At 42.3% G+C, this 19066-nt stretch overlaps 1 protein-coding gene across 1 annotated transcript in view; it reads left to right on the plus strand.

The window, feature by feature from the left end:
• Positions 1-19066, plus strand: part of RYR3 (ryanodine receptor 3) — a 472085-nt gene that overhangs the window by 133922 nt on the left and 319097 nt on the right. Inside the window, exon 4 of the mRNA XM_087815056.1 lies at positions 13297-13416. Coding sequence (XP_087671182.1) covers positions 13297-13416 — 120 coding nt within the window. The remainder of the gene's footprint in view (positions 1-13296; positions 13417-19066) is intronic.

The following is a 19066-nucleotide window of genomic DNA, read 5'->3' on the forward strand; positions in this document are numbered from 1 at the left end:
ATAGTCACTTAACATGTCTGAGCCTAGCCTCTGTTTACCTGTAGAATGGTATTTGGGCAGGTTTTTGTTTTTGTTTTTGTTTCGTGTGTGTGTGTGTGTGTGTGTATGCACACACGCATGTTTTAAGGAATTTATGTTAGATTTTTAAGTCTCATTTCTTTTATCTTGTTAGAGAGTCTTTAAGTCAAGCTGTTATATCACTTTTTTCCTTTTTCTTCTTAAGTATTAGACAGTTGTGCTTCCAATGATTTTTTTATAACATCTACAAAAGTCAGAAGGCAAATAGGAAGGGAGCTGAGTGGACTTTGATTTTTGTTTTAATTTCTGTCCTTCCATTTTTATTAAGGGAATCTTAATGGCTAGCCGGTACATCAATATGAGACCTCTCTAAAAAAATTTTTTTCTCAGTTTAGAAGTTTTTCCAATTCAAAGGATGCATCTTCTGGCCATTGAGGAGTGTGATCTATTAATCTTAATACTGACTCAAACCAATAAACTTTGTATGGCTTTAACCAAAGACACAAGAGGCATCCCGTTAGAATGCAAAGGATGCAGCCCTGATAAGATCCAAAAGTTCATTCCCAGAGTTAGCCTAAGGAAGATGAGGGGCTGTTTTTTCAAGAGCTGTTTCAAAACACAGGGAACCAAAGATAAATGATTGCTATCTGCAGTAACATGGATGGATCTTGAGAACATCAAACCAAATCTCTACTGGAGTTGTATTTCCCCAGGAAACTAGTTTCACCAATATTTTCTCCTGCTAATTTAAATTTAGAAAGAGGAAAAAAAAATTATCATTTTTTGTTTTGTTTGTTTTTTGTGTTTGTTTGTTTTTTACCAGACCCACAGATAGAGATTTTAGGAAGCTGGAGAAGGTAAGAAAAGCTTACCTGTTTGCCTACTCAATTGTCAGACACCCAGGATCTCTTAGCTGCAGCTATCTCAGGAAAAGCTGTTTTCCAGCTGGAAGTTCTCCTGGCTGGCACACCAAAACTGTCAGGGAGAGGGAGAATTAATTTTATGATTAGTCCTACAGGTGGACTAACAATAAAATGATAAAAGTGACACAAGACTAGATTAACAGGAGAGAAACCAATTTAATACGTCCACATGGGAGACTCATAATAAGATGCTAACATCATAAAATGAGGCTCAAAGAAATGGTTGAACCAGGCACTCTTTAATACTTTTTAGATAAAGAAACAGTAAATTTGTAAGAAATTGACAAGACAAAAAAATTTGGCTCTCATTAGAAAGGAATCTAAGCAAGGTTTGGGCTGGGGAAGTAAATTAGTAAAGGAGTTTCAAGGTTTGTTTTTATAGGCTTTATGACTCTGCATCTTTTGACTCCCATGATAATCTTGTCTTTCAGCCCTCAGGAGCGGGGAGGGCATCTATCACGAGGGAGATTTCTCTCCCGCATCTAGGGGAACAGAGGAGAGTCAGAGAGCCCCTCCTGCTCCTGCTGCTTCTCCAGTGATTTTAATTCCAAATAATCATCATGCCATTGTGGGATATCTTGGGGAGCCTGCCCTGGGCACCAACAGTGGGCATACTGATAACTAACTTGAGATTTTTGAGGATTTTATGAAATATAAAATGGTGTGATCTCCTTATATTTGAGTTGCCTGCCGGCAGACGACTTCCTTGTGCTATTTATTCATTGTGTCCAGATAGGAATCGCCTCCCTGAATTGAAATCCTCAAGTGCGGGAAGCTGCTGCAGACAATAGCTGACTTAACCCCACATGAGACTCTGAGAGCCAAACCCTGAACCCCTCCATAGAAGGATATGTTGGGGAGTATTCCCATCAGCAGAAACACGTTTGGCTTGACTTTCAGGGGTCCTCTGTCTCTCCATGAGGCAGGGCCTAGGATCCCTGGCAGTGTGTGGTTTTGATTCCTGACTTTTGGGTATGCAGCCTACAGCTTTTCACTTAGATTTCACCCACCATTCTGATCCACTATTTCTCCTAAGCTTCATTCTTTTCATTCAATAAGCATTTGTGAAATGTTTGCTGTATGGTAGACATGAGGGATATAAGACAAACGCATTCTTGCCTTCTGAGCAGAGGAATTCTGGTAACAGGGGATTTAGACCAGAAATTCAAGAGTTAACTATGTAGAGGGGGGAGCTCTCCAATAGAAACATATATACAGGAGCCCTTCCTGGGACTGAAAAGGTGCTAGAGGGGGGAAAAAGAAATATCTCCTGGATGTTTCTTTAGAACCTTAGAATCCAAAGGTTCCAGAACCATTGATAAAGGAAATTGATTTAAAAATAAACATCCCTCCCTGCATTCTTGTCTCTGTTTTAGATTCTTCTTGTCCTCAATTACATCATCATCTGCAAACCAGAGCCAGTTTGAGTCCATGTGTTCAGCAAGACAGTCACCCGCTTAGAATGGGAGCTTCAGGAGGGCAGATCTAGACTATCTAGTTCACCACCGTACCCCAGGCCACTAGATAGAATGTGGCACATCAGCAGGCGTACAAACATTTCTTATGAATGTATGACTTAGTTCTGAGTAAAGTTGGAAGAAACGGATGATTTTTTAAAGAAACAAGTCCTGGACTTGTTTTATGTACCATTAAATTATAAAAACACTTCTTTTGCCTTTAAGTGATCTGTTTTCAAAGACTTGCCCATCTAAATGTCAGCCCATTAGATTCATTACCATCTACTAATTTCATCAAGCATCCTTGGTGAAAAAGGCACAGTGGCCGTAGCTATTAGATTTTGTGTGGAAATTGCTGGATACTTTGTTCTGGCTCTGAGATTTTATATCAGTCAGTAAGCTGGAGTGATTATGCACATACAGAGAGTATCTGAGTGTGTCCTATATGTTGGATATTTTTGTTTTGTTTACCTTTTCTATAAATCTTAAAGGAAAAAATTTCAGAAAGTACCCTGTCTGAGTCACTGTCTTAGGTAAGTAAAAAGACCTCAATACTTACTTTATTCTCCAGAAAGGAGAGCAGATGGTAACGTGGCTCGCTCCCCTGAGCATAGGTATTGTCAGAAGATCAGGCTAAAAGTGGGTGGGCTGTCACAGGTGAATTGCATGGCCGAGGGAAGGAGTTATGCCTCAACTTAGAAGCCAAAGGTTCCAGAACCATTGATAAAGGAAATTGATTTAAAAATAAAGAATATATATGCTAACATAAAAATACAGGTATCATTGTGTAATTCATCAAGGCCTCTCAGTAGTGCTATTGTAGAATCAGAATTGGATGCTCTTTGTGTCTTTCTAGGGTCACTGTGCTTAGATGGCATCATGAAGGAGACACGGCTCAAACTCCTCAACATATATAATATGAAACTGGAGAGTTGAAGTGTCCTGGTCAAATCTCCTTTATAAAGTTATATTCAGAGCAATGTTAGATCCAGACACCTAAATTTTCCTGTTGTAAGTTTATTACCCACCCTTGCTGCCTGAGTTAGACACGGTACATTGTGATCGCCTTAAGTATTCTGAGTTCTTTCCCATTCATTCCTCACCCTGGCTGATATGCCTTAGGAGAAAGAAACCGAAGGGGGGTGTGCATGCACCGAATGTAGCCACTCACCTGTGTGCTCTCATTGAGTGGGAGAGAAGTGTTCCAAATACCAACATTACAATTTTGTAGAAAACTTTTTTTGTAGGAGCTGAAAGAAATGGATTTTTTTTTAAAGAAAAAATCATATGGGACCTGAAATTCCCTTGGTACCAACCAAATCACTGTTTTTCCATCCTATGAGAATAGAAAAATTTGAAATATTGACCATGACTTCTAGGAGGACATGTCGTAGGCCACTGCATCCTTCCATGTCAGGTAGCAGCATGTTCTATATGGCGGGGGATTAACTCATATGTAAACCCTAGTGCCTGCCCGTCTCTCTGGTCAATTTAGGGAAAAGGCGTATCCCTCAGCTCTCTTCCCTGCAGGTTCCAAAGGGACCCAGCCATGGGAGAGGCTGAGCAGATTTTATAATCAAGCTCCAAACTCTGCCTTCTTGGCAATGGGAGAAGTTTCAAAGAAGGAAGAGCACACTCCTTTGGTTGCTGAAGCAGACAGGGTCCTGTAGGCTGTGGGTGCCTCTTTTGTTTGTCAGTCCCCAACATAAGCAAAGAATTGCAGCTGAGACCGAGGCCTGCTTGGTCACGTCCCATAAACGAATAAAAGAGTATAATGAATTTATGAGTTTTTGTGGGCCTTGTGTTTAATAGGAAACACGATGACTAGCCTGTCATTCTGTGACTATTTGAGTGCCTATCATGTTCCAGACATTGTTTTAGGCACTGGGGATCAGTGGTGAGCAAAACAGTATCCATGAGGGTTACATTCTAATGAAGGAGGAGAGAGAGAAGAAACAAATAAATATATGATCTTAGGTGGCAAGTGTTCATTGGGAAAAAAGGCAAGAGATGAAGTACAGAGTGGGAATGGGTTGTAACCTTATATGGGTGATCAAGGAGGCCTCTGTCATAAGGAGACACTGAGCAGACCCTGAAAGAGGGAGGTTGCCGTGCAGGTTTGTGGCAGAAGAGCATTCTTGGCAGAGGGCTTGAGGAAGGGTTAGGCTTCAAAAATCTGAGCTCCTAGAAGGAGGCCAGTGCAGCTGAAACTGAGCAAGCAGAAGAATGATAGAAGAGAGACTGGGAGGGGAGCATATTTTTAGGACCTCAGAGACCACAGTAAGAATTCTGCCTTTTTCCTGAATGAGATGGGAAGCCACTAGAGAGTTTTGAGTAGTGGAAAGACCCGACTTCAGTTAGATTTTAAAAGCCCCCTCTGGGTACAGTGTAGAGAAGAAATGTGAGTTGGAAACAAGTACAGAGGTGATTGCGATAATCATGACAAGAGATGATGGCCTCAGCCAGGTGGTGATGAAGAAGATGCAGGGTGACCCATTGGATATCTTTTGAAGGTAGAATGGGTAGGACTTCTTGTGGATGTGAAGTGAGAAGGGAAAGAAGAACCAATTTGAATCTAAGATGTTTTAAATTAAATTTTTTTTTTTCCTGAGCAACCTGAAGAATGGCAATGCCATGTCTTACGATAGAGAAGACTTCAGGAGGAACATACTTGGGAGAGCTGGACATACTAAACTTGAGATGTCTATTAGACACCCACGTGGAGATGTTAACTAAGCAACTGGAGATAATGAGTCTGGAGTTCAGAGAAGTATGAGCAAATTTTAAAATTATGCAAAAGACACAGATTTGGAAGTCATCAGTATACACATGGTTTTCAAGGCCATGAAATCAAATGAGATCTCCAGGGCTGAGGGGCAGTGCAGGTAAAGAAGAGAACCCTGAGGAGCCCTGGAGCACTGCCCCAGCATTAGAGAGGGGAAGGGAAGGATGAGCCAGCCTAGGACACTGAGAAGGAGCTGCTACTATATGGGCGGAAAAAGCAAAAGAACATGCACCCTACAAACCAAATGAGTAAAGCATTTGAAGGAGAAAACAATGATAGATATATCAACTTTGTCTCTTGGGATTCTGAAATTTCTCTCTTACTGAATGTCGCAACAATCAATGAATAGTAAAGAAACAGAAATGGGAGCTCTCTCTAATTTCTGACAGATTCAAAAGCAATAAAGATTTTAGAGGGACACACTATAATGTCAGTCTCTGAGAACTGGACATTGGACTGGTTAGCCTCTTCCTTCATCTATAACCTCTGGCTTCTAATTTTTTAAATTAGATTAAGAATATTTGTATGTCTCATCAGTCATTGTGGAAGCAAACAGGATATCATAGATCCCTTCATAGAATCCCGACTGTCTCCATGTTGGCATCACAGATACTATGAGTAAGAAAATGTGAAAAGGGATTTTTATTGTGCAACTTGATGCATAAGCATTTTTGTTAATTGTATTAGTTGTTTTACAATATACAGTTTTGTTACTAAATTCACAAATATTTGTGCTTTTCTGCTCAGTACCAGGCACTATTTTGGGCACTTAGGATTCACAGAGAAATGGGAGGTTCTGCCCTCAGGAGCTCAGAATCTAAGGAAGCAAAGAGTCCAAATGATTGATATTTAGAACATTCAAGTAGACCACTTGTGTCATTAATCCTTGTGAAAGACTGTGGCTAGTTTCATCATCCCAAAAGCCCACTTTTTTTTTCTATTGCTTTTCAGAGAGAGAGAGAGAGAGAGAAACATCCATGTGAGAGAGACGCATCGATTGGTTGCCTCCCTCACGTACCTCAACCGGGGCCAGGGATGGAGCCTGCAACCGAGGTACGTGCCCTTGGCCAGAATCGAACCAGTGACCCTTCAGTCTGTGGGCTGATGCTCTAACCACTGAGCAAAACCGGCTAGGGCAAGCCCACTTATTTTTTTTAAGAGATCCTTTTGTGTAAAGCCTTAGAATGAGCTCTTTCACCCATGTCTTTGCTATATGCTGAACATATTTTAGTATCAGTTCCCTAAGATCATGCCTGATGTTCAAGACGAGTGGCTAGGACACATCTTCCCTTTTTAAGCAATAAATAACTATGGATTTTCCTCTGCAGTGGTATCTGCACTTAAATATGGGCCATGAAATCTGCTGGCCTGTACTCTGCTCCACGTGCTCCCTGCTCACGAGCTTCGTGGTACCAGTGATGTGCAGATCTAACTATAGGGCTGTCATCAGCTGCCGAATGATCACCTTAAATAGGGCTATCAGCCATTTCGTTTCGCTCCAAAAAGTTCTTTGCGCATGACCCGGAGCAAAGAGAGAACCAAGGTGCCCCTAGCCGTCAACTCAGAGATGGTCGTCCTGGCCCTTGGGCTGTGAGCCAGGGTGTGAGAAAGGAGCAACAGGGATAGAATAGGCAGGTTCCACTCATTTTCATGTTTAAAGTTCTATAGCTAGAGGAGGAGTACAGAAAAAGCTTTACTTTGTCAGAGCTGACCTGTGATGATAACATGAAATCTAAGCAAAGAGAGCCAAAGACTATATTCTTGTCCAGGGACAATCACTCAGCACCACCGCAAGCTTGATCTACAACGGGAGTAGCTGGCACTTGCATGCCGAATAGCTTGGAGGGACGCTGACACATGATATATCTTGGATTTTAATCATATTTCCTTCTCCTCTACAAGTTTTGGGATGATGTTCGCTCCTTGCAATGTTGTAGTCATTGGGCACAGAAAAATGTTGTTTTATGGGATTTTTAGCTCCCTGGCTGTTCTCTCTGGCATTGTGTTCTGTGATTGGGTTACTTCACAGTGTCATATGGCCATCTGAGAGGGCTGGGAGCTATCTATTTTTATCAGCACCGTCACCATGCCTTAGAGTCAGGAAGACATAAATTCAGACTTATTGCGAAGGTCAGTCTCTTGGGGTAGGAGAGCCAGTTTGGCACCATGGTAAAGAAGACTGGCTTCTAACTGAGATAGTCCTAGGTTCAAGGTCAGGATCTATTACTTACGTGCTGTGTGGTACAGGGCAAGCTAATTAACCTCTCTGTACCTCAACCTCTTTATCTCCATATTAAGAGAGTATATATAGTAGACCTACCTTATAAAGTAATTGTAAGGATTACACCGAAGTGATATACTATGCTGGTACATAATGACTTCATTAAATATTCATTCATTAAAATTGCCTAATTCCTCTGAGCTTTGGTTTCCTCAGTCTTCAAATGGTTGTGTTGTTGTGCCTATTAAATAATCTAGGGGGAAATCTCAGCAGAGTGTCTGGTATAGAATGAATAGTTGATATTATTATCAGTAATAATAATGATGCAACAGACTAAAACTGTTTGAAATAGACCCCCAAAGCCTCATTATTGCTTATTCCTCATTACTTTTTTTATGTTAGCATCTGTTCTTTTATTATTATTATTCAGTTCTGACTCATCAATGAAACAGTGACCCTTTCTATAATAACGTTGTTATATGGCTGAGAGGGGAGAACTCTCTTTTAACCTGAGTCCATGCCCCAATCAGTCAGCATGTGTTTACCAAACACATTATGTTCCCAGCTTGGATGGGGAAAAGCAGTTTTCTGCTTTAACGGTTTATAATTAACTGGGATTGCAAGGTAAAAATACACCTATTCAATAAATTACAGTTGGGTGCGTAATGTGCGTAAGGCACCGTCCTAGGGAGTGTCCTGATAGGTGTAAATGTGAACCAGATGTGGGCTCTGCCTCCCAGGGTTCCACAGGCAGCTGAGAGGAGCAGGAGAGAGAGCTTGGATACAGACTGCCAAGCTCTACCCCTGGCCACCGTGAGATCGTAGACAAGTCACTTAAACTGCTCTGTACAAGAGCTCCTCTTTGTCAAATGAAGATAACAGTGATACCTACATAATAGTATTGATTTGAAGCTTAAATGGTTTGTTGTGCATAAAGTACAGTGCCTGTCAGATAGTCAGAGATCAGTAAATGTTAGCCGTTTCAAATTATATAATACAGTGGGGATAAGGCATGCATGTAAATAACCACATTGCAAGAGTCTGCTGATATTGCTATAAAAGTTCAGAGAGAAGAGAGAGTACTTGGGTTTCATGAAAGAATGTGGGATTTGGGCTAAGCTTGGGGGGATAGGTAATCTGTGAATATGGAAAAATAGGGCACATCAGGGCAGCTTTAGAATTAGAGACAGCATGAGTAAGGAGGTGGAGAAGACCAAGGGGTTCTGCAGGGAAGAAGTTGGGAGAATAAGCTGGAAAGAGAGGGTCCTTAGATGCTAGTTTAAGAAATTTGTATTTGTTTTGTGGATAGTGGAGAGAATACCACTGTGGATTTGGGGCAGGAAATTGATAAGGTTAGAGCTATGCCTCTGGTAACAAATCAGAGGAAGAATGCTCTGGGGTTGTAATAGCCTTGTCTAGGTCTCTAGACCTCCACTCTCTCCTTCCTCTGGCCCATTTGCTGTAGGATGAAGGAGGGAAGACTGAGAGACAGGAGATGATGTTTGAGCTTGGGCTGCTGAGAGGTTGGCTATGTCGTTAACAAACATAGGGAGCATAAAAGACTGCAAAGGAAGCCCTTCAGTGCATTGGGACATATTGAGGTGTTCATACTCCATGGATATAGTTAGGAATGGGGGAAGGTTTGGAACCTTAGAATGCCACCAGGTTGGAGTTAAAGATGGCATAGCAACCCCTGAGGATGAAGCTGGAAGCCTGAGGAATGGATGAGATTGCTAGGGGAAAATGACCAGGACCTACTCTTGGGTGAGCCCTGTATTTACAGGCGGCAGGAGAAAGAACATGGGAAGGCTCCATCAGAAAGGTAGGAAAACCAGGAGAACACAGAATTGAATGAAGGAATGGAGGGGTTTCAAGAGGGAGCGTTTTATGGAGGCTGGGCAAGACTTGCTTGGAGACAGTAAGGTAATAGGAATGAAGGAGAGAGAAGGCTAGAGGTAAAGGGGAGAACTCAACTGGGGGGGAGGCACTTTAAAATCCAGCCAGGGACCTTTTCACTTCGTTGGTAGGAAGCAGAAAAACCTTTGTGATCTTACAGATATTGTTTCCTGGGGACTTAAGAGATTTACATCCGTTACCCTTAAGGATGGAGGCTGGGTCTGAAAGGTCTCGCCGTTACTGATTATTACTGATTATTGCCATTACTGATTATTGTGCCCTCTGACCTAGCGCTCTCTTCTCTTTAGTTTGTGTCTCTTTTTCTTGCACATGGGAGGTGTGGTTATTTGATATTGACTGAGTTGAATATGCTGTGGCTCATACAAAAAGGGAAAATGTTATGGTCTTATTCCGGTGAAATCAGAGTTCAAACAAGCTAAAAACATATTACAAAAAACAAAACAAAACAAAAAAAACTATAAATTTTTAGTAGAACAAACCCCTAGAGTTTTGTTATTTTCTCTATCAAAAAAAAAAATCTATCATTCCTCAGAAAAACTCAAGAACCATGTGATTTCACTCATATGTGAGATATAAAACAGAAAGCAACACATGAACAAACCAGACAAGTGAAAGTCATAGACACAGACACAGTATGGTGGTTACCAGAGGGTGGGGGAGAGGAGGTGGAAGGGGGTGAAGGGGTCAAGTATATGGTGACGAAGGAGACTTGACTTTGGGTGTTGGGCACACAATACAATATACAGATGATGTATGATAGAATTACACATTTGAAACCTATATAATTTATTAACCAATGTCGCCTGAATAAGTTTAATTATTTATTTTTTAAAAATCTATCATTCTCCTTCTGGAGTAGAGGAATTGATGACGAGAGAGCAAGAACAGTGAGAGTAAGAGGGCGAGAAAGCAAGCAAGAGAAGTTGGGTTCATCGGGTGGGATCGTCTAGTTTTGGGGTTTAGAATTAGCATGTTCTAGATAATGACAAGGAATGTTCATGAGAGTGTGTTACTAAAACAGAGTAGAATTAGGTGAAAGTGCTTGCTCTGAATAAATTATCCACATGATCCTTGGAGCTCCTGGAAATGATGTCTAACGTGGAGGGGCCCGTCAGCTGGCCTTTCAGCCACCAGCTCTGTTGTGACAGTGTTTACAGATCTTGTCTCATAAAAGCTGGTAGACTCTGCAGCATCCTGGCAGAATGCTTTGTCATTGGAAGGTGATCAATAAATGTGTGTTGGATACACACCCCGATTTTTATCAGATTTTCTAATTGTCATTGAGTGTCAGCTAAGTGGTAACGAGGCTGTCGATAAATGGCCAAAGAAGATGTGGAGGTTGGCCAGCCCTACCTCAAAACATAAGAGGTTTTGCACCTGAGTAAAAGAGTAACAGTCTGGGTTTGGCATTGGGGGGTGTTGAGAGAACACAGGCTTCTGGAGTGATACCAAATATGGAAGACTTTGCAACCTCCAACTAAAGGGGCTTCCTTGGAAGTGCTGTTCTCTGGAATTCCCAGGCTTGGTTTAAAGCAAAGCGAAAGGGACGTAGATGACAGGAGAAGAGGGAGTATACGTTGGCACAGGGATGATTAAACTAGGCAGGGCATGTAACTGGAGAGGCATGTTCTCTGCTTTACTAGGGAGTGAGAGAACTAATGAGATAGATTGAATTACTCACCTCATGGTTCCAAATGGAACTTGCGTGCAAGGATTTCAGTGTCGTGCACTTGAAGACTCCAGAGGTCTGCCTGTTGAAGGTTTGTGGAGCTAATAGCTGCTGTCTGGAGCAAAGGCAGGTACAGGCGGCCACTCCAGGTGGTGTCTGTAGCCTGGTCAGCACGGAGCATACAGTTCCAGACAGCAGGTGGGAAAAAGTGCAAGTGTTTGGAGAGGGTAAGTCTGGCTGCTAGTCCCACACCCATCTGTGTGTCACCTTGAACAATGACCTAGGGAAGCACTTGTGCTGGTCTGCTCTTCAGCACATGGTTACTGAGCCGGGGCAGGTTTGTTTATTGCATTAGCTGATTGGCAGCCTCGATTATGAGGATGTGAACTACACGACAGGTAAATTTCAGAAGACAACTACAGACTCGAGTCAGCTAGTGCAAGGTCAAGCCAAGGTATTTTGGGCTCGTTGGGTGGAAATGGCATGGGAAATGAGACCGTGGAAAGAGATTTTCTATGACAAATACTGCAGAGAAAACTTTTTCTACTTTCACCAGGTCATGAAGAGTCTGGTTCATAATCATGCTCCTGTGATTTCCAAATGCCTGTGTTTTACTGGTGAATTGTGTGTAGGTGGTAGATATTTAATATTTCTCAATAGGGGGTCCTCTTGACATTTTGGACAGAAAAATTATATGCTTTGAAGCCTGACTTTTGCAATACGGACCATTTAACTTGCACAACCCCTGCTTCGCAATGTAGCACACCTCAATCATTTTGACACCGAGAGTACTCCCCCCTGCCCTTGGCCCCTAGGAGGGTGGTACAGCCTCTGTCACTCCAGGATCTGGGGGAGATTCCACTTGGGGAAAAACTTCATTCTCTTCAGAGGTTTCGCTGAGCCCACCTTTTGACAGCAGTGATGTTCGGAGTTTTCTTGTCTCGATTCAAATGAACACCATGAGTTCTGACTTCACTACAAGCAAAGGCTCTTGAATTTATTACTGACTCCATGCAATGATGAGCAGTGACATTTCAGTGCTAGCAAAAGCGTGAAACTTTTTTCTTCCTCTCAATCTTCTTTGCACACGTCTGCGATTTGTGGCTTTTCTCATATCCCGTAGCCCCTGAACAGTCGCTGGGCACCAGAGACCCCTTTGTTGGAGTGTGGTACTACTAACTCTGTTTATGTTCCCTCCAGATGGAAGGATTTTATTTTCCATATGACTAGGTACAGTGTAGACACCGTTTAAGAAGACCCTGTTTATTTTTAATCTGCCTGGACAAACAACACCAGGGGGCATAGGAGGAATCTCCAACCAGCTCTTGTCTGGTTATGCCTTTAACTTAACCACACCTGACATCTTTTTGACGTTTGAAGCCTAAAGTCAAGTGGTAGTGGGTAGAGGGCATGGACAAATAGCTTGGAGGAGCAGGAGTAGAGGACTTGGTAAGGAAATGTTTTCCTCAGCCTCAGGCAGGGCTGTGCAAGAGGAAAGCATATTAGTGTGCATGGAGGTCGGCCTTGTTTCTCTCCATCAACAAGAGGAATGCCATTCAGACAAGGCCTCTGGAATCTTGAGACTGCTTTTGAGAATGATGCACAGGAGGGAGGTCCCCTCCTTGGGAATTCAGAATGACTCCTCTACTTGAGCTTCAGTTCCTTCTTTCAACCTGAACCTTCAAGGAGTCTTTCAGCCTTCCTTTCCCATATGCCTAGAACGTCTCCTGGTATGTACCCTCCGGGTTCCTTCTGTCGTATCTGGCAAATGTGTCACCTACTACATACACCCCTTTCCCCCCGACAAAACTTGACTCTTGCCTTCTCCACAGCCCCCTGCACAAAACAGACCTTCCTGCCCTGAATCCCACTCCCCTCCCTCCTCTGCTGTGGTCCCTGTTCCCTCAATGACACCTTATTGTCTTTGGGGAGATCTATTTGGGGAGATCGCTTAGATTTGCTTACTGTTCACTCAAGTGTCAGGTGTCGGAACCATCTGCTCACCTGGGTTGTGTGCACTGTAGACGTCTCAGAAGCGAGGCCCACGCTGTGTATGTTATGTGTGTAGCATGTCCATCCACATGCTTGCTCCCAGTGACTCCACCCCGGAATCTGTGTCGGGGGAGGTACCCAGTTAGCCATGGGAATTCAGGCATGTGAATTAAAGTCTCGGCTGTCTATTTAATGTTCAAAAGCATGTGCCTCTCAGTATACCTGGTAAAGAGACAGCAAGGCGACCTGGGGGCCTGGTTCTGCCTAGAGGCGGTCCCTGGCCACTCACATCTGTGTGTCTGTTCTTCTGGCAGGAAGACGAGGTGGTTCTCCAGTGCGTTGCCAACGTTCACAAGGAGCAGAGGAAGTTCTGCCTGGCAGCCGAGGGCCTTGGGAATCGCCTGTGCTTCTTGGAACCCACTTCAGAAGCCAAGGTGAGATGGACTCCCTGCCTGGCACCTCCACCCTTGGCCTCCCAAGCCGTCATTTAGGGGGTGAGGCTGCCTGGAGGCGGTGACAGGGATGGTGAAGATATTTGAAAGGACAGATTTATTTATTTTTATTTTTTAAAGTTTCAGGCGTACAACATTATAATTCGACATCCGTATATACTGCAAAGTGATTCCCCGCCCCCAAGTGAAGCCTAGTTACCATCACCATGCATTTGACCCCCTGCACCTCTTTCGCCCACCCCCAGCCCCCTTTCCCTCTGGTAACCACTGACCTGTTCTATGTATCTATGAGTTTGTTTTGTTTTGTTTGTTTGTTTAAAGAAAAGGACACATTTATTTTTATTTTTATTTAAAATTAATGTATCTTTATTGTTGAAAGTATTACCGATGTCCCTCTTTTTACCCTCATTGATCGTCTCTACCCCACATCCACCAGACACATTTATTTTTAAAATGGGAAGCAGATCAGATTTAAAACATAACTGTCCCCAGCCCAGGAAACATTTCAGCAGGAACCTAGAGCCTTATGAAGAGTTCGAGGTGCCTTGTCTGTCTGTTGTTCACCAGTACACGGGGAGGCCATGAGGTCACGGTCAGCCTTCATGGAGCAGGGTCCTTTAATACCCCCAGCACACCTTTTCTTGTTGTTAATTCCTAGAAATCTGAGGGTGTATTCTTAACTGCTAGCTGTCATTTACTGCTGCAGGGACTCATGAGGACGAGGGCCTGTGTTTGGCAGCAAGCGCACCGCTTTGCATTTTGACTGTTGGGACTGTGGTAACCGTCTGCCTGTGGTGACCTGGGGGCAGAGAGGAGCTTTTGCTCTGGTCCCTGCCTGCACGATGGCCTGCAGTGTCACGTCTCTTCAGCCAAACTTTTCTTCCCTCACTTTTGGACTGTTTCTGCTTTTCATGATCTGTACGTCAAGTGGATCTGTGTGCTCAGCATTCTCAGAGTGCTTTGCAGTCCTGGCAAAATGATTATATGAGTTGGGGTTCTCCAGAGAAAGAGAACCAATAAAATCTCCCCCCCTCTCTAGATAGATGGATGGGTGGATGGAGAGATAGATAGATGATAGATGATAGGTAGGTAGGTAGGTAGGTAGGTAGGTAGATAGATAGATAGATAGATAGATAGATAGATAGATAGATAGATAGATAGATGATAGATAGATGATAGATAGGTAGATAGATAGATAGATAGATAGATAGATAGATAGATAGATAGATGATAGATAGATAGATAGATAGATAGATAGATAGATAGATAGAGACTTATTTTAAGAAAATGGTTTACGAAGTTATGGGACTGGCAAGTCTGAAATCTTTTAGGTCAGATTAGCTGGAAGCTCAGGCAGGAGTTAATGCTCTTGAGGCAAAAGTTTCTTCTTTTAGTTTTTCTTGTTTAGCCTTCTGAATTCCTGAGACCCACCCATGTTATCAAAGATAATCACCTTTAAAATCAACCAATTATAAATGTTAATCACATCTACAAAACATCTGCACATCAAAACCTAGATTGTCTTTGATTGAACAACTGAGTACTGTAGCCTAGCCAAGTTGACACCTAGCTAACCACCACACCCTCTAAGCTCAGTTTTTCTGGCAGAACCTTCGCTTTCTTTCTTTCTTTTTTCATCAGTCAGGAAATTGTTACATTTTCCAATAGGACCAGCTGATTGGCATGTCACTGCTCCACATGAATATATACAATACAAACACGCACGCAGGGTCTGACCCAATCCTAAAACACCAGATGTGCCCACGGTGGCCACACCTCCCAGAGGCCCTCTCCTCTCCCTCGTGCTCCCTCTCCCGTCGGTCACTCATCCACACATGCAGTCACCTGCCAGTGGCACTAGGGCCAGTACCAGTAGGACAGAGTCACATTAAAATAAATGGCAGAGCAAAGAAACAAGGAAGATTTTTGTCTTTTTAAAGGTCTCGGACTTGATTTCCCTGAGGCCTTTTCTCATTTGCTTTTGTTCCTTAGCTGGATATTTTTCTTTTCATTTCCAGCAGGTTGAAATAATAGGATCATCAGATTAGAAGTCAAGAAGTTAATTCTCAGCCATTAGCTAGGCATGTGACCATGGGCAAGTCACTCAGCCTTGTTTTCAGTGTTCTCTTCTGCCAGAATGAGGTGCAGTCTGGTGCAGAGGAAAGAGCATTGGCCTGACTTAGAAACCAGTGGTACCATTTTCTTGTCATTCATTGAGTGGAGCATGAGACAGAGGTGTAGGGCACAGGCTCTGGAGCCAGATCATCAGAGTTTGAATCCTGTCTCCACCGCTCAGCAGTTAAGCCAGGACCTTGAGCAAGATCCGTCACCTCTCTGAGCTTAGTTTCCTCATCTGCTTAATGGGAATTTGATAGCAACTACTTAATAAGGTTGTTATAAGGATTAAATTAGTTAATACATGGGAAGTGCATTGCACATGTAAGTTGCCTAGTACACTGTAAACTCTATATAACCATTGGATATTATGATTTAATCTTACCTAAACTAGACAACCTAAAACAGATTCAAAACAACTATATATCATAACCTAAAAATGCTTTGTATCCCTCAGGTATAAAAATAATGATTAATGGTTATTAAAAAAATTCATGGATGTGGTTTTGTTGGTTTACTTTTGCTTCCTGGAATAAGTGTCCAGTGGTAGAAGTAATGGTGTCAGGAGTATGAACAGTATTAAACTGCTTTCCTAAAAGCATATACCAGTTGTTACAGTTGACATGCCCACTATCATTTCATGAGTGTATGCCTCTTTTATACGTAGTAATGAGGAAAGTGCACCATGAGAGCTTCTCACAGAGAAACAGGGTCCAGTTCACAGAAAGGTTAGACTAGGTATTGAGAAATTCCTGTCACCGTTCCTGCGAGCAGCCTGCTAGATGAACCCATTTTCTGAGGCCTCAGTCTTTCCTGCAGTCAGCTACAGCTCTGCATACATCCCTTCTGGCATGCCCCCTTCCTTTTCATTAGATAGTTCACCTAATTCCCTACCGTCCAATTTCACAGCTGGCTGGGCGAATTGTTAGGTCCTTGGAAGCTAACATAAGCTCACTTCATGCAATGAAGTGAGAAGGTATATTCCCAAGCCTGGCACTGGGCATGAGGCACAGACATTAAACACCACTCTTATCAGAGCCAACCGGTGACCTTGGACTTTCCTAATCAAGGATATTTAAAGATAGTTGAAACTCGGAGATATAAAATTAAGATGCACTCTAAGGAGAAGGCAGGCCTCAGAGGAAGGAGGGATGAGATAAGGTTGTCGGAGAATACTCTTAGTGTACAGGCCCTGAGAAAAGGAGGTCCTACTGAAGCAAGGAGTGAGAGGGTGGAAAAATAAGAAGCGAAAGTGTGAGAATAGCAACACTTGCTGTAGACATGGAGACTATTTAGCACGATGGAGAGCTCTTGTGACTGATTCCGCTATGCCAGGGCCCACCATTCTTTGAAGGGCCCCTGAAGCTGCAGCTATTAATTGATGGAAGCACCATCGTTCAGCATCCCTTTCAACTAAGCACAGCTCGAGAAACTAAAAGACATCTGGTTTTGTAGGAAAGACTCAGACTTATAACCAGAGGCCAGGAAACATAGAGAAAAAACATTGCTGCTTTATTTTATTTATAATAGCAGCAGATGTTTATTGACTGTCATTTTTAAGTCAATGTTAGTCAATGTAATGTCAGATGACTAACATTTTTTCCCAGGAACCAGGATTTACTATTTTTCCTCTGGCCTCTGTGTGTGTGTGTGTGTGTGTGTGTGTGTGTGTGTGTGTGTGTGTATCATTTGTTTTGTATCTCAGTGTCCACCAAGGGCTCTTATATGGTTTAACTTAACATCTAGACTCAAAAGACTCTCATAGATCATTTGGCACCAGTCTGCTCAGCGGCACAAGAGCCACAGCTTGCCTGCTGGGAAGTGTCAGGCACTCTTGTAAGAATCCTTGCAGTGGTACAGGGTTGGCTTCTGAATCTCCCACCCCAGATGACAACTCAGGTGCAAAGAGACAAAGTCTATATCAAGCAGGTATAATAGTCACCGTGGCTTAAAAGCTTCATGTACCGTAGAAGCCAGTGTATCTTGTAACAACCCCATACCGCACACCCCACAGTCATAGCTTTGAGGCTCCCAACAGAGGAAGGCACCAGCTACAAGAATCTTCACACTTGGGGAATCACAGAGATATGGCTTCCTAAAAGGCGTTAGTAGTCTTCCCAGTCCAGATGCAGGGTACCAATCAGGGATCATTTTTACTGTAAGCAATGTTCCCTAGCAACTTAATTAACATATCAATGTCATCAGGTTGTCCCAAGACCAAAACTGGACAACTAACTGAAGGTCAAATTCTCATGCAGAAGGAGAAAAGAATTTCATAAGCCATAGCCCACAGTAATTTTTATTGGTGGTAATTTAACCACTGCAGCCTTGTCAGATGTTTGGGGAACACCAACACCTTCCCAAATCCTTATTCTACAGTCTTTAATTATAGAGCATCATCAAAAAGTAGGAAGAATATGGGCACTTTTTATTTAAAATCAGTTTCAAAAGACCAAGATTGATTTGTTTTTTTCACTGATTTCAATGATGAAACTGAAATTGATGAAGTGAAACAGCTTACCCTGGTGTCCTTGAGAAGCTAGTGACAAGCTAAAGTCCTTGGGCTCTGGGTGTCTCAGAATGAAGTTCTTCTTCTCTGTTGGGGAGCACTTTGTCTGTCTCCCTGATTGTAGTTTCTTTAAAATAAAATTCCCATTTCAAATCCAATTTTCAAACTGAAAATTTTCAGGAGAAATTTTATTCCTGTTGTTTTCACCTCTGCTTTTGAAAAGGAAGCAGTCAGCTATGGTTTCTGAAAAGTCATACAGGCTCTCGAGACCCAGGATTAAACATCTGTTATTGTGCCAACATCATTATATATGTGACATAAAATAAGATAGGATTCTAGGCTAAAAATAACTTATTTTCTGTTATTTTTATCTTTTGCTCAGAAATAGATTTACTGTTTATTCCTCAAACACAAAGCCTGTGCAAATTTGCAATGACAGAGGCTCAGACTGGGGTTGTCATTCTTTAAACTTCTGATTGATATTTTAGTGTATGTTATTTCCTATGGACTTGAGATCTTGTGAAAGGCCAAACTAGTATAAAACTTTTTACAAAAATCTCCCTTGCTGTGCAATATAAAGAGACAAGTTGAACTTCTGAATTTTTTTTTTTTTTTTTTTACATTTATCAGGCATCATGTGCTATATGCAGCGGGTGTGACATACTCTCATGTAATCCTTAGAACCCCACGGAGCAAACACAGTTCTCATTTACAGAGAAGAAAGGTACAAGAATGTAAACAGCTAAGTGACTTTCTGAAGATTTTTCATTCCAAGCTCTAATCTTTATCTTATTTCTATAATACTCAGCAATAAAAATATCACGGATCCAGCTTAAGGATGAAGAAGACATATTTCTCCATGTGTTTAGATTTTAAGAATACCTGGGCAGATCTTCATTCCCCTCCCACAACCTTCCTGCAGCTGTCCTCTGCATGCCCAATATTCCAAAGTTAGAAACATGTATTTTGCTTAAATCAAACAGACCTCTAAAATGCAGATGTTCTGAG

This window comes from Miniopterus natalensis, chromosome 1 (assembly GCF_054644295.1).
Source record: "Miniopterus natalensis isolate mMinNat1 chromosome 1, mMinNat1.hap1, whole genome shotgun sequence".
NCBI lineage: Eukaryota > Metazoa > Chordata > Mammalia > Chiroptera > Miniopteridae > Miniopterus > Miniopterus natalensis.